Here is a 19,389-nt window from a genome sequence, read left to right on the forward strand (position 1 = left end):
TTTTTTTTGTTGCATGCGATTCAGCTAAACATCTGATAGACTCACTTATTTTTTAGTGCCTCTCTGCAAGAGGTAAAAGGCTGGCTCGGGCGGCCGTGAGGAGCAGAGCGAGCCAAAGCGGGGACGACTCGCAGTCCAGAACCAGCCCTTTGCGTTTCGAAATATAATTAGAGTAGCGCTAACGCCCGGGGCGGCTTGCCCCAGGTGCGGTTTTGTGTTTGAGCAGGACCCAACACCACCGAAGAGCGTGCAGTGAGSCTTACGTGGGCGTCCGCTGCTTCGAACGGGTGCGCGGGGAGGCCGGTGGGAGGGCTGCGCCTTGCCCGATCTAATTCCTCGGGAGGATAAGTGTCGTCAGCCAAAATAACATCTCCTTTCTTCTCTTCTGTCTTTCATTTCTTCTTTTGTGAAGAATTGGGATCATTAATGCCCCCCGACTGTCAGTGAATTAAAGCAGTAGCTCTTTCCTAAATTTACGCCGACAGAATTCAACCCCAAATCTGCAACAATATTTGAGACAACTGTATCCGAACACTGCAAATATCTAAAACAAGAAGATAACTTGAGCACCCTTCCTCTTTGCAATAATTAAGAAATAACCCATGCAATGTAGAAATCATTTCGGTCTCTGAGGCCTAAAGAAGTAGGCCTTTGGTTTTCCTAACTTAGATGGGAATTTAGGTGAGAAATCAGGATCAGTCTGTAAGGAGTATAAAAGAACTGCCATATGAGGAACAAATTTTGCATCATATTTTCCTTAAATTATATGCTCACTGCATCACTTGCTGTATGCATTTCTGAATCAGTTTCTGATTCTGTATTGGCATTCCGTAATTTCTTATTCCGTTCTTACATATAATAATTTTATTGCAAACGTACACATACATATGGACACACACACACACACACACATATATGTGTATATATATATATATATGTTCTTTTTTCAGTCCAAAGAAAAGAGTTCTACCTCAAGAAATTTGGAGTTCAAACTCGGAAGATCCTCCAGCATCGAATTACTGAATAGCTTAGATACTGAATCCAAAGAACCAAAGGCTGAACACAGAAAATCTTTAAGTAAGTTTCTTTCCTTAACTAATTTTTCATTGTTTTTTAAATAAATTTGCCATCATATGGGTAAGATAATTTTTATTACATACAAAATGTAGGGAAGATCACTTGAGAATTTTAAAACTGAATGTTTTCTGTGCTGATATACATAACTTGCATTTAAGTGAAGGCAGTTACTAGCTCCATACTTTTAAAGGGTGACATTCTCTCCTAAGCAAAATAAATTTGTTTGGGAGCAAAGACTTATTCAAGCCATTTATTTCTTAAAAATAAGCAACACGAGCCTTCTGCTAATGTTCTATTGCAGTGGCTTTGTTTCCATTTTAGTAAAATGCCTCAAATTGCTTGAGTAATTCTTTCTGTTATATATTTTTACAGCGAATTACTTAATGATCTGGCATATCCTCTGGAATGAACAATCTATAGAGTTATGGGAGCTAAATTCYGGGGATCAAAGTTGATTTGTGTTAGTAAGACTAGAAAAGAAAGTGATCTGAACCTAAATAGTGTTGTGTTCGAGTCCACCGGGACTTTGCCTTCCCGGTTTGTGCTCAGATGTTCATGGTGATATTGTAGGCACCAGAAGCAGGAGCAAGTGGTGACCCCGAATCACTCGCTCAGCATTTTTTAATTTTTGCACTCTCTCTTGTATCTTTGCTTTTTTTCTTTGTTCAGCAGGAGATTCACATACTGCTTCTAACGTAACCGCCGTGACAGCTTTAGACCCTACCTGTAGGTAGTGGAAGGCGGTGCAGGAATTTGCCTGATTACACTTTGCTGTAGGATCGAAGCCTTAGATGTTGAAGAAATAGCTGCATTCCAAAGTCCCAGCATAGCTTTTTTTGATGATAATTATCCACATAATCACAAATATATACACAAGTATGCATACGCACACACACGCACAAGTGCAGACATTCATTAAATAGCAAATTTTTGCAGACTAGAGCTTTTTGTAGTTATTTGTAGTTATCTCTTATCTTGGAGATTTTTTTAAGGGTTTTCTTTCTCTAATATAATATAAAGTAGCCTGGATGTAGCTTGCAAAAATTATCCCAATATCTTCATACTTCATGTTACACTGTGTTTTTCAGAGCAAGGAAAATAAGACTGAGTGAATGGTAAGTTTGAGGGCCTGATTCTGTTCCTGTTGTGGCTACTATCCAAATCTGTCTCATCACTTGAGGATTGATTATTCATTTATTTATTTATTTTGACTTCTCAAATACCTTTAATCGATAATTTATCGGACAAAACAGAAAGAAATGAACATGTGCAATCTCATAGACCTAGTCTAAATTTCTTTTCAAACCTCAGAGAATTGTGAATAACCTCCGTTTTGTTAAAGGCTATTTAAAATATTAAGAAATGTGAAAATATCTGCTGTGAAATCTCACTGAATCGAAGCTCRTATTTAAATACTGCGGATTGGATTGCTTCTGAAATATGTATTCAGAACTTTTTTTGGCCCCTTGAGATCAAGTAATTATGTGGAATTAGAAAAATCATATTATTCACTTACTTATTAGTAGTCTAAGCACAAACTGTATTGTCAGTTTTCTGCCTTTGGCTTTCTGTGCCCTTAATGTTCACACAAGTATCGTAGCCAGAATTATCGGCAGCTAGAGCCAAAATTGCTTTAAAAAGGCATGAGAACTGGTAATGACACATTGTTAGCAGTTAACAGGTGGTCGTTTCATTGTCCAGTTTTACTGCAAAGCACAGAGAAGATATGTGCAATAGCTGCAAGTGTGTTTATGAAGTTATTACAAAGTTTAATGATTTTATAATTTTGTAGTGCTCTTATCTTATTGACTGCTGCCAGTGTCAAATCCAGACAAAGGAGATTGTGAAAAGTTGGCTTAAATCTCATTCAGTTCGACACAGAAGAAAGGCAACTGTGTGTTAGCAGGCCATCACCACCCCCTGATAATCTTTAATGGAATATTCAGACAGTTCAGATTCATTCGTACCTTCCTTCTGTACATTTTAAGGGTTGTAAAAATATTCCAGAATTTTGGACGAGATACTACTGATTTTTTTTTTATTTTTTATTTTTATTTTTTATTTTTTAGCAGCACGAGTACATAGAAGACAGGTATTTCTATCCAAAGTGTTCCAGGGATTTTCTCTTTAATTTCGAACTGGGGAGACTGCCTCTAGAGACTAGTCGCAGGAATTTAGTTTTTACGCTTAATCCTAATTGCTTCTGCTTAGATTACAAGGACAAATGGTAATCAKCAGTGGTGCTTTTTGAGTTCTAGGCACTAGTTTCTTTGGAAATTGGGCTCAGACTGCCAGACTCAATTTACAGAATGCACAGAGTGACCGTCTTCATGGTCATACAGCTTTTCAGTGACCTCTCATCTAGTTTGGATTCAACTCCGATTTTACTTGAAGTTCTCTTGAACTAAGAAATAGCCAAGGATGGCCTTGGGAAACATTATCAGCAATATCTAAAGTATCTGTGATCCTCCTTTCAAATGTGTGGGAAAAGATTGCTCTTTATTTTATGATGCCAACTATTTCAGTGATTTAATTTATGCAGCTAATGCTTAGTCAGAAAGAGCATTTTTTTTTTACTCTAGCGGACTCCTGCATTAGAGGACGTAGACTTTTGGTGCAAGAAACATGGCCTGCAAACCCACTCCTTTTTACATGAAGAAGTATTGTCCCAGCCAGCCAGATTTCATAATTTCCAGAAAATTTCATTATCATTCAGACTGTAGCCTTTTTCCTAAGGTTTCCTGCAGAAACTCAACTTAGTTGCCACCAGTTGCAACCGAGCCTGCTGGTAGGTGGTCTGCCGGGTTAAATATAGGCCAGACGGGAACAGCGTGCCTGGGTTGGACCRAAAGCAGAGATGCTATCGCTGCTCATGGTGGTCACGTAAAGGGTGGCTTTTCTCTGCACGTGGTGGCTTCGTAGGGTGCGTTTGGGTCCTTCTCTGGGACTTTGTGTCCTCGGCAGTGACCTCCTGTGGAAGAGGCTGCGCTCCGGGGGCTATCGATTGTCGGAGGGGATCAATTCCCCTTCTYCTSCCCSTTTCCGAAGGGGAACAAACGGCTTYGCGGTAGGAAGAGTGCCCTTTGGCTGCTGTATCAGTCTGAGGGCTGCTCTTGTCAAAATGCACAATCACAAGCTTGGTAATGCAATACATTCCAAAAGCACTGTATTTCCATCATTCCCTTATGGCGTCAYGTTTACTCAGTTCATCACATTCTTATTAATATTTTAGATTTCCTTGAAAGTGATGGAATTCTATTTTTATTACAAAAGCAACAAGAATAAATACTAATTGTTGTCAGTTATTTCCTTATGTAGTGGGAACAGTAATCTGTTCCTCAGCCTTAGACTGCCAAAGCAAAATAATTAAATATTTTAGACATTTAAAAAATCTGTGATATTAGATAAATGCAATTTGATATCCTTGTTTTGCCATATAAAAGCTGGAACTGGCTGAATTGATAAGATTGAATTGCATTATTTTTATTGTTTCTACTCGCATATTTTTCTTTTATCTGCAAGAGCACTTTGCTGGAAATCCAGCGGTTAGTCATGCAGCCATGCTATGGATCCCGTGCAGTCTCCTCTATATTTAAATCCGACGCTTGGAAGCCACAACCAGAGCACAGGGATTTAAAAAATATCGGTAAAGCGGAAAGTCCTAATGGATTGCGTAGTATTATGTTATTTGTTATTGCTTTAGTATCTTAATAGCTGTAGTCTGGGATTCCTTGTTCTAGGCACAATGGGACCCACGAGCGGGACAATTCCCGTCCCGGAGGGCTCCGCTCTGAATAAGGACAAGTTGCAACAGGTGGAAAAAGCGGACAAAAGAGGGGGTGGAAGGAAAAGTTGACAGTACACCCGACATGTCATGCATATTAAAGAGCAGGCTTGGGATTCCTTTCCACTCTTCATTAGGATCGGGGCGTTATCCCGGGCTCCCTGGCCGCAGTCCAACTCAAATAGTGGTATTCTGCTTACCTAAATTCCTCTTGCAGTTTCAACCGGGAGTCGTGGGCCTTTCTAGTCCTAGACGGCAGCGTAGCGTAGCTCTGCGCTGCTGCGGYGCTCCCAGGCTTCCCGAGGGAACGGCTGCCGTGTAGGTGTTCGTCAGCGTGTGTCTCGCAACTCCTCGCTTAATAGTGAAAAAAAAAAAGAAAAAAGAAAAAAGAACCTGTAGGTCATAAGTTTCATTTGCATTCAGAAATATTTACTACCAAGTCATCGGTGCTCTGAAATCTGCTTAGATTTCTAAGAAAGAAAGATGTAGGTTAGGCATTCCGTCCTTTGTACTTAAACGAGGAATATGCACATTTTAAAACTGCCCAGAGTTGCTTATTTCTTTCTCTTATATTGAGATTGAATTTTGAAACTTGAAATGTACCATGTAAATATTGCTAAGTGATTACTAAAACACCCCAAATCATCTTTGAATGCAGTTTGCAGATAATTAAGATTGAACAATGTGGGGGAAAAAAAAAACCAAACAAATCTCAGTCTCTCAGTAGAGGTGAGCTAAGACCTGGAGGAGCCAGTGGAGCCTTAACCCTTTCTGGCTTCCTGTTGCATTTACTCCTTACCTGACTAAGGCTTCTTCAGAGGCTTCGCTGGAGAGTTTGAAGTTTGTCCCCGCACGTATCAAAGCTACGCTGCTGTTTCTGCGCCTACACACCGTGGTGCTGAGGGTATCGTTTGCTAGGGCACGAAGAGATTGGTTACCGGGGGGGAAACACATGTATTTACATGGCTTCAGCTGTATAATAACAGGAGAAAAAAAGCCAGGAACTTATTTAAAGTGTTGTTTAGCATGCCCAGGAAAAGGCCACCTAATTACAGGCAATGCTCAGAAAGGAGCGTGCGTGATTTTCTCTCTTTCTGTTTTTTTTAACAAATTAAGAGCACGGTGGGTTGTGAATTAGTGAGACTTTTTACCAACTCCCTGCAACTTCCTGAGGGCCAGATCCTGCAGTCCTTGGTCGCGCTGAATAACATTTCCKCTCTGGGGCCGTCTCTTGATGGGGTCTGCTACCCACATAGGGTTACTTCTGCGATCAAGGGCCTAATTAGCGCAGCAAAAGTGGGAAGCCGCTTGATTTCTTTGTTAGCTTCAATGAGGTATGAATTCCTTCCCCTTCCCAGCCCATTTATTTCAGTTAGATGTGAAGTTCAAAGCCAAATGGACACTATTTAGTTAATATTATTTGATTACAATGTTAGCATTATGTGTAGGTCAGTTTTATTGTGTTTAATAAAACCAAGAAATATAAAGCAGTGATGTATATTAGTGCAACATTAGCAATGACAGCAATTAAAACAGAAAGCAAAATTAAAGCTACGTGCAAATATACAGCTTTCTCCTGCAACGTTAGTTTTGCTACTGCACATCTTATATATTTGTGGTATTTATTTTTTATAGCACCAACAGCACTGTWGTCAGCTTCAGATACTTAAAGAAAACACAAAAAGAAAATACAACATGCTGTTTGTGGCATGTAGGAGCATTCACTTGGACTTGGGAAACTAAACTTATTTTTTGACTCAATTTTACTATTATATTTTACTATAAAACTTGCTGTAGGTTTGCTATTGTCTTAAAGCCTAGGGAAATACTGATTTCAACAGCTAAGAAGTATTGATATTGGCATTTTGGGAACAAAACATGACAAATTCAGAAACAAATTGTGTCATCTCTTGATAATATGAGATTATATTACACTCAAAATCAGAGCTGATCAAAAAGAAAAAAAAATCCTGATTTTGAACATTCTGCCTCCATTTTGTACTTGTTACTATATCAGATCAATTATAATGTTTCTTCAGTTCTTTATTTCATTTTTATGGTACTTTCCAAAATCCTTCCAAAGTTTACTATTTGGGTTGAAAAAGCATATTTTTAAATTGGGCATAACCAACTTCCATATAAACGTTTGGCAGGGAAATCAGTGCATGTTCTCTTAATTCATTTTTATTGAACCAAGTCCAGATTTTCAGTCAGGAAAAAGTTAGATATTAATCATATCTGAACAGGATCATTAAATTTTCCTTTACCTACCAGAACAGCAGAATCATTATAGAGCCATGAGAAGTTAGCTCACTTATTAATCTTTACAATTACATAAAAGTGATCATTTTTCTAGTACTTAAGAGTAGCTCCTACCCATTACTTGAAGAGTGTGTGGGAATATTACAATATAATATAATGTATTATTATAGATGTGACCTGTGACTCKTTGGTCTGCTCACTGGCACACAACTCTGCTGAAGTTATCTGTCTGAGCCCGGATAATCTTTAATTGTTTCGTATTCCTTGTGCTCGTTTATGGGGCATGCTGGTAAATAGTGAGCTAGTCACCGAGTTATTAATTACCTCATTATTACTTAATTATCACTATTGCATACTTCATTTTTATGGAGAATTGTGGCATAAAAGAAGCATTTTATACTGCCCACTACAGATAAGTATGAATGACAGAGATAGCTAATGTAAGATTGAGTTAGTTAAAGAAAATCAATCAGAAATCCTCACTGTAGATTGCTATCTGGCTTATTCTGCCTTTTCCAGCAAACACTTCTCATCTTTGACTTTGAAACCCAACAGTTTAAACCGGGTTCTTGTTTCAGTGGACTAATCCCCTTTCATAAATCATGTTCAAGTGCTGAAATAATTTGCACATCATTTAAAGAGTATTTGCTTTGAAACATTCACCTCAAGCCCTTTTGTATATCCTTTCTCTCTAAAGATTTGTAGTATTTGTTTTGTTCTCTGAGGTATAAAAGACCTGGGTAAACTTTATTCCTGTTGTTTCAAGATTAGTGAAATAAAATGCATATTTATTCGACTGGGACTGAAAGGAGCTTTAGTAGAGATGATCATACATATGACCCATGGGAATATTATAATACAAAATGTCTGTCTTAAAATCTCTTTAGGCTTGTTCAAAACTCTACAGAAGGACTTAAGTTAAAAAAAAAAAAAAAAAAAAAAAAAAAAAAGAGGGTTACAAATCCATATTTCTTCTTTGTTCCCAAGAAGAGAGACACCATATTTTTTTCTTAACAAAATAAACTCCTACATGTACCCTCAAGATAAATTTGGTATGGGAGCAAGAAGATACTGGATGGTCATGATTAATCTAACTTTTTTTCCTATTTTCCTAATGGACTACACATATTGTGAGAGTATTTAAGACAGATACATTTTGAAAAGTTGTGTAGAGATTTTTTTTTTCTCCCCACAAATGATTGCTTCAGAAAAAGCAATTGCAAAGCCATCCTGGGCAGCATATCAGCATTTTGTGTATTACTGGAGGCAAGCGGTTCTGCAAGTTCCATGTTATAAAAGGGAGGTGGGTTTCTCTGAAACTGGGATATTTACTCTGACTCCTGCCACTTTTAAGCTCCACTATCAAACGTGGCTTGCACCACATTGGTCCAGTCTCTTAATTCATTTATTCAAAATAACGTTTGAGGCACATTTGCAAATTGCTGTGATTTTTATTGTTTACAGCAATAGACAATACACAGAGGCAGTTGCATCTGTTTGACCCCCCATCACTTGTGCACATCTCCGTTTTTGTCGTTTTCTTCTTCTCTCCTGCGTAGGGAAAGAATATAGCCTCATTCTTAAACTGAAAGCAGCTAAATACAGGCATTTGCATTACAATGAGAAATATTTTAAACTACTGGCTTTGGAGAGAGGTCAGAATTAGAACAAATGACAGTGACTTGTTGAGCTTTGCTCTTTGGAAAGGGAATAGTCAGCAGAGCTCTCTGTCACTTCTGCGTGCCATAATTTTGAAACCTCTCATGATAATTATTGAAATGACTACCCTGATTGCAAGTTTGTAGCCAGAAAAATGATTCTCAAACTGCACTGTATTCTGAGGTTTCACTGCTATTTATAACTAATCCAGATGCAATCCTCCTGGTACTGTGGGAGGAATGTGACAGAAATAAGCAGGTTTTTAGGTTATAAAAGTCTAAATTAAACTGAATTAGGGATACTGTAAATCAGTCTCCAGATAGGATTACTTACTGGCCAGACTTACCTTTTTCCTGATGGAGAAATCATTCGAATGTTTATACCTTCCAGGTTGGAGGATGTATTTCATTTAAATTATGACCTCCAATCCCAAATATTTAAAGAGGAGCTTAACGGATGGAAGCACATTACTGTCGCTTGGACTGGGTGTATTAGCGCTTTAAAAATGAATGTGCTTTCGAGGTTCTCCTATTCGTTCCACCAGCTGCCTGCTGACGTGCCAGATAAACAGTTTGAGGACAAGCGTGTTAGAGAAGCGCGTGTGATTGGAGCACTTAAAAACTTCCCCTGGTGTGAAATATTTTTACTAAACCTACTTTCTTTAAAAGGTGAACTCCATAATAACCAGTATAGCTTTTTGATCCACCGGAGCGACTTCCATGGCTGTTTGARGTTATGTTATGATAAAGGAGCCCTCTCCCTGTGTCAGTGGGTGAGATATCATCGTGGGAGGGACAGAAGAGCTTCTTCATTAGCAATAGGTTCTTCTGTGGGTGCGCTGGGGAGGTCGGTGAGATGTTTCATGGCTGCACAGCTTGCACGAGGGACCTTCTTGGTGCTGTACGCGTGTGCGCAGCGGAGCCTGCTCTTCCCATCCATAGCCATGGCAATGGTAGCCCTAAAAAGCAAAGAGCTGTTGCCACTGAAGGGTTAAACACTGCGCTCTTTCTCAATGAAGGAAAAGGTTCCAACTAGCTGGCTTTAAATCCTGACTGTTAAGAGAAGGCTGTGRCATATGAGCAGTTCCCCTCACTAGGAAGGATATTTGGCTCCGTTTAATTAATTCCATTGGCCATTGTCTTAAGTGTGCCCAGGATTCACCCAGGAGGGATCCACTTGCGTTGCTGCTATTGAAAAGTGTAACATAGCATTATCTTCCTCAGACAGACTTTTTATGGCATTGAGGCAATTCCCTGGTTATTGAAAACAACTACCTCATTTGATTTCTTTCATAATTAATGAAATTCGGTAATAATGCTTTTGCCCCTCTGCTCATGCTGGAAGAATGTTGCAGAACTTTGCTGTTCTTGTGCTGAAACCATTCTTCTAATTTTCAGCCYAAATTGACTTGTGGTCAATTTAGATGTAACAAATGTGTTCTTGTGTCAGCATTTAGTTTGCCCTTTGTTTCCAGCAGTTCTTTTCCATCGCAGGTTTTCTTCCCCAAACAGAGCTACCAACAGCAGTCCCAGTCCTCCTCCCGCGTTGTGCTGCTACATTAAGSTAGCCAAGATTTGCGGTCTTCTTGCCAAAGATCAGCTGCTGCTCTGTTTCCTGATCATCCTAATAGCCCTTTTTCGAATCTGCCCCAGTTTCGCTTCTTATTTCTTGCCCATGGGCAAGCTCTTCCTGGAGCTGGGTAAAATGGATTTCACGCTTCCGCATGGAAATGGCCCTCCTGAGACATCTTAGGTGTTGCATTTGCCTGTTTTGTGGCCACTTCACAGTGATTTAGAAGTAAAACTAGCTAGAACACCTAGGTCCTTCTGTCCTTTAATCTTTTGCAACCAGTGCAGTGGCAGTGAAAACCAAAGGGTAGGCCTGCCTTCAGCCTTTTTATAGCATATCAAATGTGTTTTTACATGCAAGGACAGTTTGTGGAAATAATTTTTAAGGTATTCAATTTATGTGCAAAAGTAACACTCATACAGAAACTGAGCAGCTCTTGTCAGACAACACATTTAAAATAGATGAGAATTAAAGGAGTTTAAAATTCCCAAGGGGAGATAAACTAAGCATTTGGAAAATTCTTAGAGGGGAAAAAGGCTTATTAAGCATCATGGAATTTTTCACACCTTGTCCAGAACATAAGTATGGTTTAAAAAGCAGACAGGTATGAASTTGTGCTAGAGAAAGTATGTTTGCGTGCATGTACTTAAAGCTTTATACATCATATATTGATTGTAGGTTTTATAGTCACCTCTGCTGGAGAAACTTATAGTCCAGTCTAGGAACTCAGAGGCTGAGGAAAAGTTAGCCAGATGTCAGCAGGTTAGAAAGGAGAGGAGTCRGGTGCAGCTTGGATCATTTGTCATTAAATAGGCTTTGGAATAGATAAATTGGAATAAATCAGAGCAAGCGAAGTTTTAACTTTGTGTGCTGTACCARTAGTACTTCAGCCAGTCCTGAGGGTGCAGTGACAAATGGCTTGCGTCCACATTGCCAAGTGCTAGCTGCCTTTAGGACAAACTAGCTGTGTCCTGGTCATATAGCGCTTTTCTTTAAGTCTTCTTTGGTCACCCCGTGATGCCTGGTGACCCTAAYGTGTGTGTGTGTGCACGCATTTTCGTTTCAAGGTCTCTGATGTAAGTTGATGGTCGTATGCATCCCACTAGCCTGGTGTTTTCAGAGCGTTGTGCTGAAAGTGTCTGATTTACGGGCATGTAAGTTTGTGCTTGAAGGTAAAACACCTTCTCTGATTAGAGGTTGAATGGCAGATTATGGTGTAGGGMGACAAACCTGGTGCAGTCTTGCCCATAATACACTTTTGGGGGTAAATGTGCTCTCTGGAGTAAATCAGCTCCTGAATTGCACTCAGGCTTTGTCTTGAGAAAAGCTAGCTGGAAAAGCCAGAAAGTCAGCTAAAAATTTACTGCAGATGATGATCTCAAGATTACTCTTTGGCCCTCTTCTATGTGGGATGTAGATATAAATCAAAGTCTTTGTCTCGTTGAAATGGCTTCCAAGAACTTTAGGAGCTTTGTTCCTTCAAAAACAGRCTTTGTGTATAATCTTATGTCAAAATATATGTGTATATATATATCTTTCTTGTCTATCTAATATTAAGATGATAATTATAGGGTCCTATAAAGCTCCTCCATTCTTTTCTTCTGAAACTAAAGGTATTTCAGCTGACATCTAGCTAAGTGAAAATCAATATGTAGCACAAAAAACTAACAGAGATATAATGAAAATATTGCAATATCTGAATATTTACACAGTGATATCTGAAGATCATTGATTTTGATGGAGCCAGGGCAGTGCTGACATTAAGGCACAATTACAAATAGTTCAATACTTGATTTATTGTTGCGACTGTGCTCACAATAAAGGTTATATGTTGGACAAGTCTAAACTGAAAGTTAGACAGCCTCTATTAAAAATAAAAAGACTTTTGATAGATATCAGATTCTGGGCATATAATAGTTCAGATTTGGAGTTCAGTGTTTAGAAAAGTAAATAARAAGTGGCTTGCAGGGAGGGAGACAGAAGAAAAGGTGAGGGATGGGTTTAAGCAGAGAGGAGTCAAGATGGGAACATGGGGAAAGGGAAAGAAAATGAAGGGCTCCAGAAGCACAATTGATTTGCTGCATCATTTGTCTGAATTTTACTTTTCCCTGGAGTATTATAGCAGATATTGTGTGCTGCATGAGAAACAATGCCAGGCAAGACGTAGCAATGGGCTCTTCTGACCTGATTGCTTTTTTTAAAAATCATTTGGGACTGGGGAATGCAAGGATGGAGAGGAATCTGTTAGAGTCATATTTTCTGTTATTAATGACCCACAAGTGAAAATGTTCTTTGAAAATACATTTTTTATTTTGTGGCTGTTAGTCCAGAAAACTAATTTAGAGAGCAAAATCTACCTTTCTCAAACAATTGCCTACTTGGAAGTCGTCTGTAGCTCTCCCTGCTCATGTTACAGGTCATTCATAATAATAAAGCTTTCTTATTCTGGGACAGAATATTCATAATGTCTTTAAAATACTCAGCCAGATAATGGTCCCCAGAATCTGGACAGCAAGACTTCAAAAGACTGAGTCCTCTGATCTCTGGTTTCCTTATTCATTCTAACCTTGGAAGGTTTCAGCTATCAAGMACAGATTAAGTTTTATTGGTTGATAGTCTAATTGCATTTGTATTATCTTTCCCCTTAATATTATTTTCTTTTCTCTGTATTGGATTTCATCCAAATATTGCTACTTCCGTGAAGCAGCTTGTTGAAAATGTTCTGCTTTTGCTTTGATGCTTAACTGCTTAACACGTGTGCGTTGCTATAAGGTGCTGTTTCCTGATAATGCAGTTTTCTTTCTATGAGGAAAAGTTTCCACAATCTTCCACGCTTTGCTTATGTTTGATAGAGCTTTTCCCTTGAGGCTTTTCAGGGACAAGATAAGGTTTGGTTAAACATCTGAACTTTTGAATGTTTATCTGAACTAGATTCGACCTCTAAATTTGTCCATCACTAGTTATTGTGCTTTTCTTTTTAGAGACTAAATTACACTATTAAATATGTTCTAAAGTAGGTTAAGTCCCTGTGCAGTTTGTCAGCTGGAACATTAATTTTAAAGCTAAAACAGTCTTCTGTTGTATCTTTTTAACATTTAGTCTTGATTTTAACCATGGCTGGTCAAACAGAGGGTGAGTGCACCCGTGCAAATTCCACATCGAAGTGTCCAGAAGTGTTGACTGGGCTGATTTCATTTCAGGAAAGACTGAGATACGTAATACATGTGAAAAGCCTGTGTGGAAGGCTTATTCCAGTGCTGCTATTTGGGAGGCTGGTAGAAGCACTAAACGTCATCGCGTTCAACGTGGTCTCCACGTGCGTTGGGGCATCTCCGGGCCTGTTCTCCTCCGAGCGCCATCGCGAGAGCCAGGCAGTCTTGGGTCACTCTCTGCTGCATAAAGACAGCAAATTGGTTCCTCTACTGGGCTGCGCCTTGGGAAAAGCCACGTTTAGGAGCATGAGGAGGAGAGAGGACAGGGTAAAGTTTCTATCTGCCGTTTTGTAGTTGAACAGTAGTCTTTTATGACTTGATCTGTACTAGAAGACCACCTTCTGATAAAGTCGACGGAAACGAAAAACTTATTAAAGAAAAAACACTGAAATCAGACCTTTTGGGTCCACAGTCAAATTTACTGACTAAACTGTTACGACTTAACGTGCGGCTAGTATCACCCGTCAATGAAGTACCTGGACCAAGCAGCCCACTTCTGTGCTCCCCTTGTCCGCCCGCAGAGCGCGGTCCCCGGGGGTCCTCAGCCCTGACCCTAGTCCGCGCCGCGCTGCCGGCCAGGCTGCGAAATCTCCCTTTCCTCTGCTTTTTTGTTTTTATGGTCATTTTAAGCACCTTCTGAGAGACCTCTTTCCTGTGTCCTAGCAGSGCAGCTCTGACTTTACCTCATAAGCCAAAACAAAAAGTTGTTGAAAACTGTTTGAAAAGTTTGAAAAATCAATTGTGTTTTAACAACTACAAGTCATTTAACTAGAAACAAACAAACAAAAAGTTTATGGCAGTAAAGGTCATTCAAAGTTGTACCTTTATGTGAACATAGTTATAGGAGATTCTTACCAGAACTTTAACGTAAGGTAAGAAGTGAAAAGGATTCTTTAATTCATTGAATTATTCTCTTTCAAAATGAGCTCATGGGTAACTCTTCATTCGGTTACTTACTCTAATGATTTACTTGAGGTAAAGATAATTCAATAAGGTAGAGTGGACACACGAACAGAGTACAGCAAATGGATATCAGATCTATGGCTAAATATTCTTTGATTGATGTAAAGATAATGGGTATGGCTCTCTCCTTCATGAAATATCACATACTAAACTTACTGTCTTTAAAATAGAAAAAAATATACTAATACTCATGATTTGAAATAGCAAGTATACATATGAATGTTGTTACTGCTTCTCATTGGAAATAAGCAATATTAACATGTTGGTTTTCATAACCTATGCACTRCCGTTTAATTTTGTCCTTCATTGCSTGAGAAGCGTTAGAGGATTATGGGTCAAAAAATAACAGGTTGTGAATATAACAGCAGTCTGAGAGCAATGGGAAATATAATTAAATTTGAAAACAATTTACTTTTTAAATTTAGAATTGTGAAATATTATTGATAAAAGTCTCAGGGAAAAGGAAATTCTCTGGTACAATGTTCTTCCTGGAGAGATCCCATAAGGTCGGATCTGAATAAAAGATTCAACAAGGTATCCAAGCGTGTATCTAAATTAAAATATGTGAATCATTTGTATAAGTCTTAGCAAGGGTGATATAAATACAGCAATGCCAAGTCTCTCCTGTTCTCTGCAGATAATTAGCTTGTGTTCCAAAGCATAAGGCAGAGTTATATGTAGGTTTTGAAGTTAAAAGTGCACACGTCGCCGGAGTATTTAACCACTCAGAGGAGTTTTCTTTTGGCATAGCACTCTATCTGGTGCTCCTGCTAGAATATGGAACCATATAACTCATGTGTCCTTTTGTCTGAGCAATTTAATGTGAGTGATGAATATTCATATTATGTGCAAAAGGTTAAAAAGATTTTTTTTCTAAATTAACTCAGCCAGGAGGTAAGCTTAAAGATTTGAAAGTTATTCACATATATTCCGCAATATATGAAAACAAACAAAAATCCAGATTCAAAAAAAAAAATTGAACTCATTACTTGTTGTAAATTTATGGAAATAGTGTTCAATTCCTTGTTCTCTCTTCCTCAACTTTTAATTGCATGCTTGTTTTCTTTCTTTGGGGATTCTGCTTAAATAATAATTTTTATATTATTTATATCTACTTCAAAAGTAATTTAATCAGATACTCCCTGTCATCATGTTTTATAGTAAGACTGGGATGAGACTCTAATGCTGGCACGAGAAATGAATGGCACTGAGTCACTCAGGTAGTCAAGAACAGGTCTCCTAGTCAAGTCCTGTGTGTTAGACCCCCCAGGTTACTGAGTTTTTGCATATTTTCCTGGAAATTTTAGCAACTCTGGTTATTTTTCTATAGAGAAGTGCATCAAATTCAGAAAGCTACTCTATTGTGTTCCTGACTTTGTAAACATTTAGCTATAGCCATTTCACTCTTTACCTGAAGAGGTACTGGCTCACTGCTGCTAAAAAAAGCTTTGTACCTTTATTATTATTATTATTATTATTATTATTATTATTTTATTTTATTTATTTTTTTGGCCAAGCAGCTGGGTCCAGAATCCTAATCCTGGATGCAGGCAGGGAGAGACCAGTTTCCCCTTCCCGAGCACTCTGTACTCTCTCGTCCTGATCCTAAATAATCTGACTTTGTGTACTGAAGCAAATTTCATCCAAGTCCCACATGTTTTACATTAGTTGAACATAAACTGGTCATACTGTATGAATAAAGCAACCTCATTGATTTCTGGCATTGTGGTTTTTATATTCAAGTAAATGTGTGTAATAGTATTTCTAATATGGTGACGAGGACCAAAAAAATTGTGGAAAGAAAAAACTGAGGATGTTCTGAGTGATCTAGTCCAGTGCCTCCAGCCACGAGGTATCATGTTATACATCCCCTTTCATAAATTTATTAAGCTTTGCCTTGACTTCTTTTAGCTTTATTTGCCTCCATGACTTCTTTGACAGGGTGCTTTAGAACTTCGTATTATGGCCAGTTTATATGCATTTATTCTTGTGCCAACATTGTTCTCCAGTTTAAACAGCTCCCCTCCCTCCCTGCTGTCCCGCTCTCTTCTCCTGCTCCCGTTCCCGCTCCCACGGATTCATCGGGAGCAGTCACAGCCTTTCTCAGCCGGGTGGTGGCCCGCCAAGCACGTGCCCAGCTCGCCGGGTGCTTTCGGGGAGCTGAGCAGCCCCTTCTGCGGGCAGTGCCCGCGGCTGCTGTGCGTACCTTTTCGGGGCTGAGTCCCCAGGGCAGAAGCGGGGCGCTCTAGGATGCCCACAGCAATCCTGACCGCGCTTCACCAGCGCCTGGCATCACCCACCTCCTACTTTCATGTCTCTCATTTGCTTTATTCACRGTCACTTTTCCTAAGTAGTTCGCCATGGACAGATGATCGATTAATTTACCCAGCTGTCTCACTTATTTTGCTGTTTCTGATAACTGAGTTCCCGGTTTGCAATAGAWTTTTTTCTTATTAATCACAGTTTGGCCTTGCATTTGCCGGTACTGCGTCTAACCCTGTTTCTCCAGCTTCCTGTCTCAGGTCACAAAGATTTTGTCTGATATCCCGATTCTTTCCCGAACTGATGGTACCTCCCAGCCTGGAGTCCTCAACAAGTGGTGTTTTATTTTTTGTATATTCCTAATGTATTTCTTAAGGAATTCCACTTGTAACTTTCCTCTAATACAGTAGCTCTCCTTTCAGCAAAGCTCATTTTAATACCTTGTTTAGTCACTTCACGCTTATTGTTTTACTTCTCTCCATCTTGTCTAGTTTAACTAATAATTTCCCATTTGGCATCATATCAAATGCATAACTGAAGTCCAAATAGATTTAGTCTATTGCATTTCCCTTTTCTAAGTAAAACCAGTTATCTTATTAAMGAAAGATATCAGGTTAGTCTGCTATGATCTTCCTTTATAAGCTCAATCAATGTTCAGAAATATTACTTTATTTTCCTAAATGTGTATGCTACAAACAACATTAAATAAATCTGTGGGAGGAGTGCCCTTTTGTTTCACAGTATAAGTGCACAATGATATTTAATACGCTCTATTCATTTATTTCCTTTTATTATTGGTGAGAGACAAAATTAAAAAAAAAAGTTTATATGCACCAGAGCATGATGCAAAAATATGAATTATACAGTCATTTTATTGAATCTTTACTGCTAATGCACACAAATTTCACAATATATAATGACAATACTGAGCACTTAAGTTGTTAGGCTGTCATATTACAGCAAAATTATTTGTACTATATAATCACTGTTTTCTTTTTCCTATTGTTTATTTCTGAGCTTGCTTCATAAACATTTGCAAATACAGATATACGTGCTGTGGAATTATCTGTGTTTAAGGCCGTAAAGTTGAATAACTCCAGGTCTTTTGGTGCCCGTTAAAACACGATCTTACTAGCATCTTCTAGCACCTGATATCCAGTCATTCATTCACCCAGTGCCACAGTTTTCGGATCCATGCAGCATATTCACAAAACCTGTCATCTTAATGCTTGTCACAAACATAGGCATTAGGGGTCAGAATGCCTGATTTCTGTATTTTTCCCCAGTGATAATTTGTGTAATGCCTCTGAGCAAGCCACTTATCTGCTGCTCATTTAACTCTTCTGCAAAAAGGAAATAGTAATTAGTGTGTGTATAACTAGCGAGACCTGCCCAGGAACTTCACCAAGGGATAAAACAGGATGACTGACAAAAGTCTTTAGCTCAATGAAGTAGGTAAAGTGAATTCTTTATCCTTAGTGAACAGACTTTATTGACTCCATCTCAGAACGTTACGAAGGAGAAAGGAAGGAGGCTGGGGCTTGGTTTTGTCCCTCTCAAAACTCCGGTGTTGGCTGAAAARCAGGTCTTTTATACAAAAGATAATACATACTGCTCCTTCCGTAGAAGAATCTGCTGCAGGCCACAAAAACCTGAAAAAATGCTGAATTACGTGTTCTGATGAAATGCAATAAAACTTAATGACACGAGGCATTCATTATATGTCCTTAAAGTAGAGTCTCTCCTGGAATATAGGCACAGCCATACGCCTCTGCATGTCACAGATACAGTACTTCAGGAGGAGGAGATACTCTGTATAATTAAGCATTCCAGTTCCCTGAAATTAATATTTTTGCACATATGTGATAGTACTGCTATGSGGCTGGCACTTCCATTATCCAAAGTCACAGAGACCTATCACCTGCTCACCGTCAGCTCATTCCTGCAAGATGCTACGAGGACTCTGRACATGAGTCTGTAAAGCACTTCAGGAAATGACTAGGTTAAGACATGTGAGATCRCAGGTAAGGCCATGGATCTGTTCCTCTATGTTTAAAGACAGTTGTATCCAGGATTTAGATCAATATGTTGAGTGTTTTGAGTGGGGAAGCTTGTCAGTTTTACTATTCCTTGGGAAAAAAAATGTTAAATACTAACTATGAAATCCTAAGGTGTCATCCTTATATTACAAGTCATCTCCAGGTTTAAGAAGCTCAAGAAATTTTGAAGTCTTCAAGAATATTGAAACAAAATTGCATAGTATGGACAGTTGTTGTGCTTTTACCCACTGAACAATACTAATGGAAGAAAAGATACTAATGTAAATCTATTCAAATTTCTTAATGCCCTATCCACTCCTGCTGCTGGTTTTCATTCTCTATGAGCCATTCGTATTCAAATGAATTACAGACTATAATTTGGGGTATTATAATAAACAGATAGGCACCATAATAATGTATTTCAGTTAGGAAGAGGCACTTGAAAGAAATTGGTTTTGCTATACACATGATGTGAGACAATCAATAGTACTTTAGTCTGACAAACACTGTCAATATCCATTGTCACAGTTCAGAAAGTCATTAATGGATAGTTCTTCAAAAC

The 19,389-nt window shown here is 38.7% G+C and overlaps 1 protein-coding gene across 1 annotated transcript in view; it reads left to right on the plus strand.

Annotated features, from left to right (window-relative positions):
• ARHGAP15 (Rho GTPase activating protein 15) overlaps positions 1-19,389 on the plus strand; it is a 309,324-nt gene that overhangs the window by 149,316 nt on the left and 140,619 nt on the right. Inside the window, exon 7 of the mRNA XM_085308369.1 lies at positions 951-1,077. Within this exon, the coding sequence (XP_085164495.1) occupies positions 951-1,077 (127 nt within the window). The remainder of the gene's footprint in view (positions 1-950; positions 1,078-19,389) is intronic.

Source organism: Rhea americana, unplaced genomic scaffold (genome assembly GCF_003343005.1).
Source record: "Rhea americana isolate MKP2758 unplaced genomic scaffold, rheAme1 scaffold_105, whole genome shotgun sequence".
Lineage (NCBI taxonomy): Eukaryota > Metazoa > Chordata > Aves > Rheiformes > Rheidae > Rhea > Rhea americana.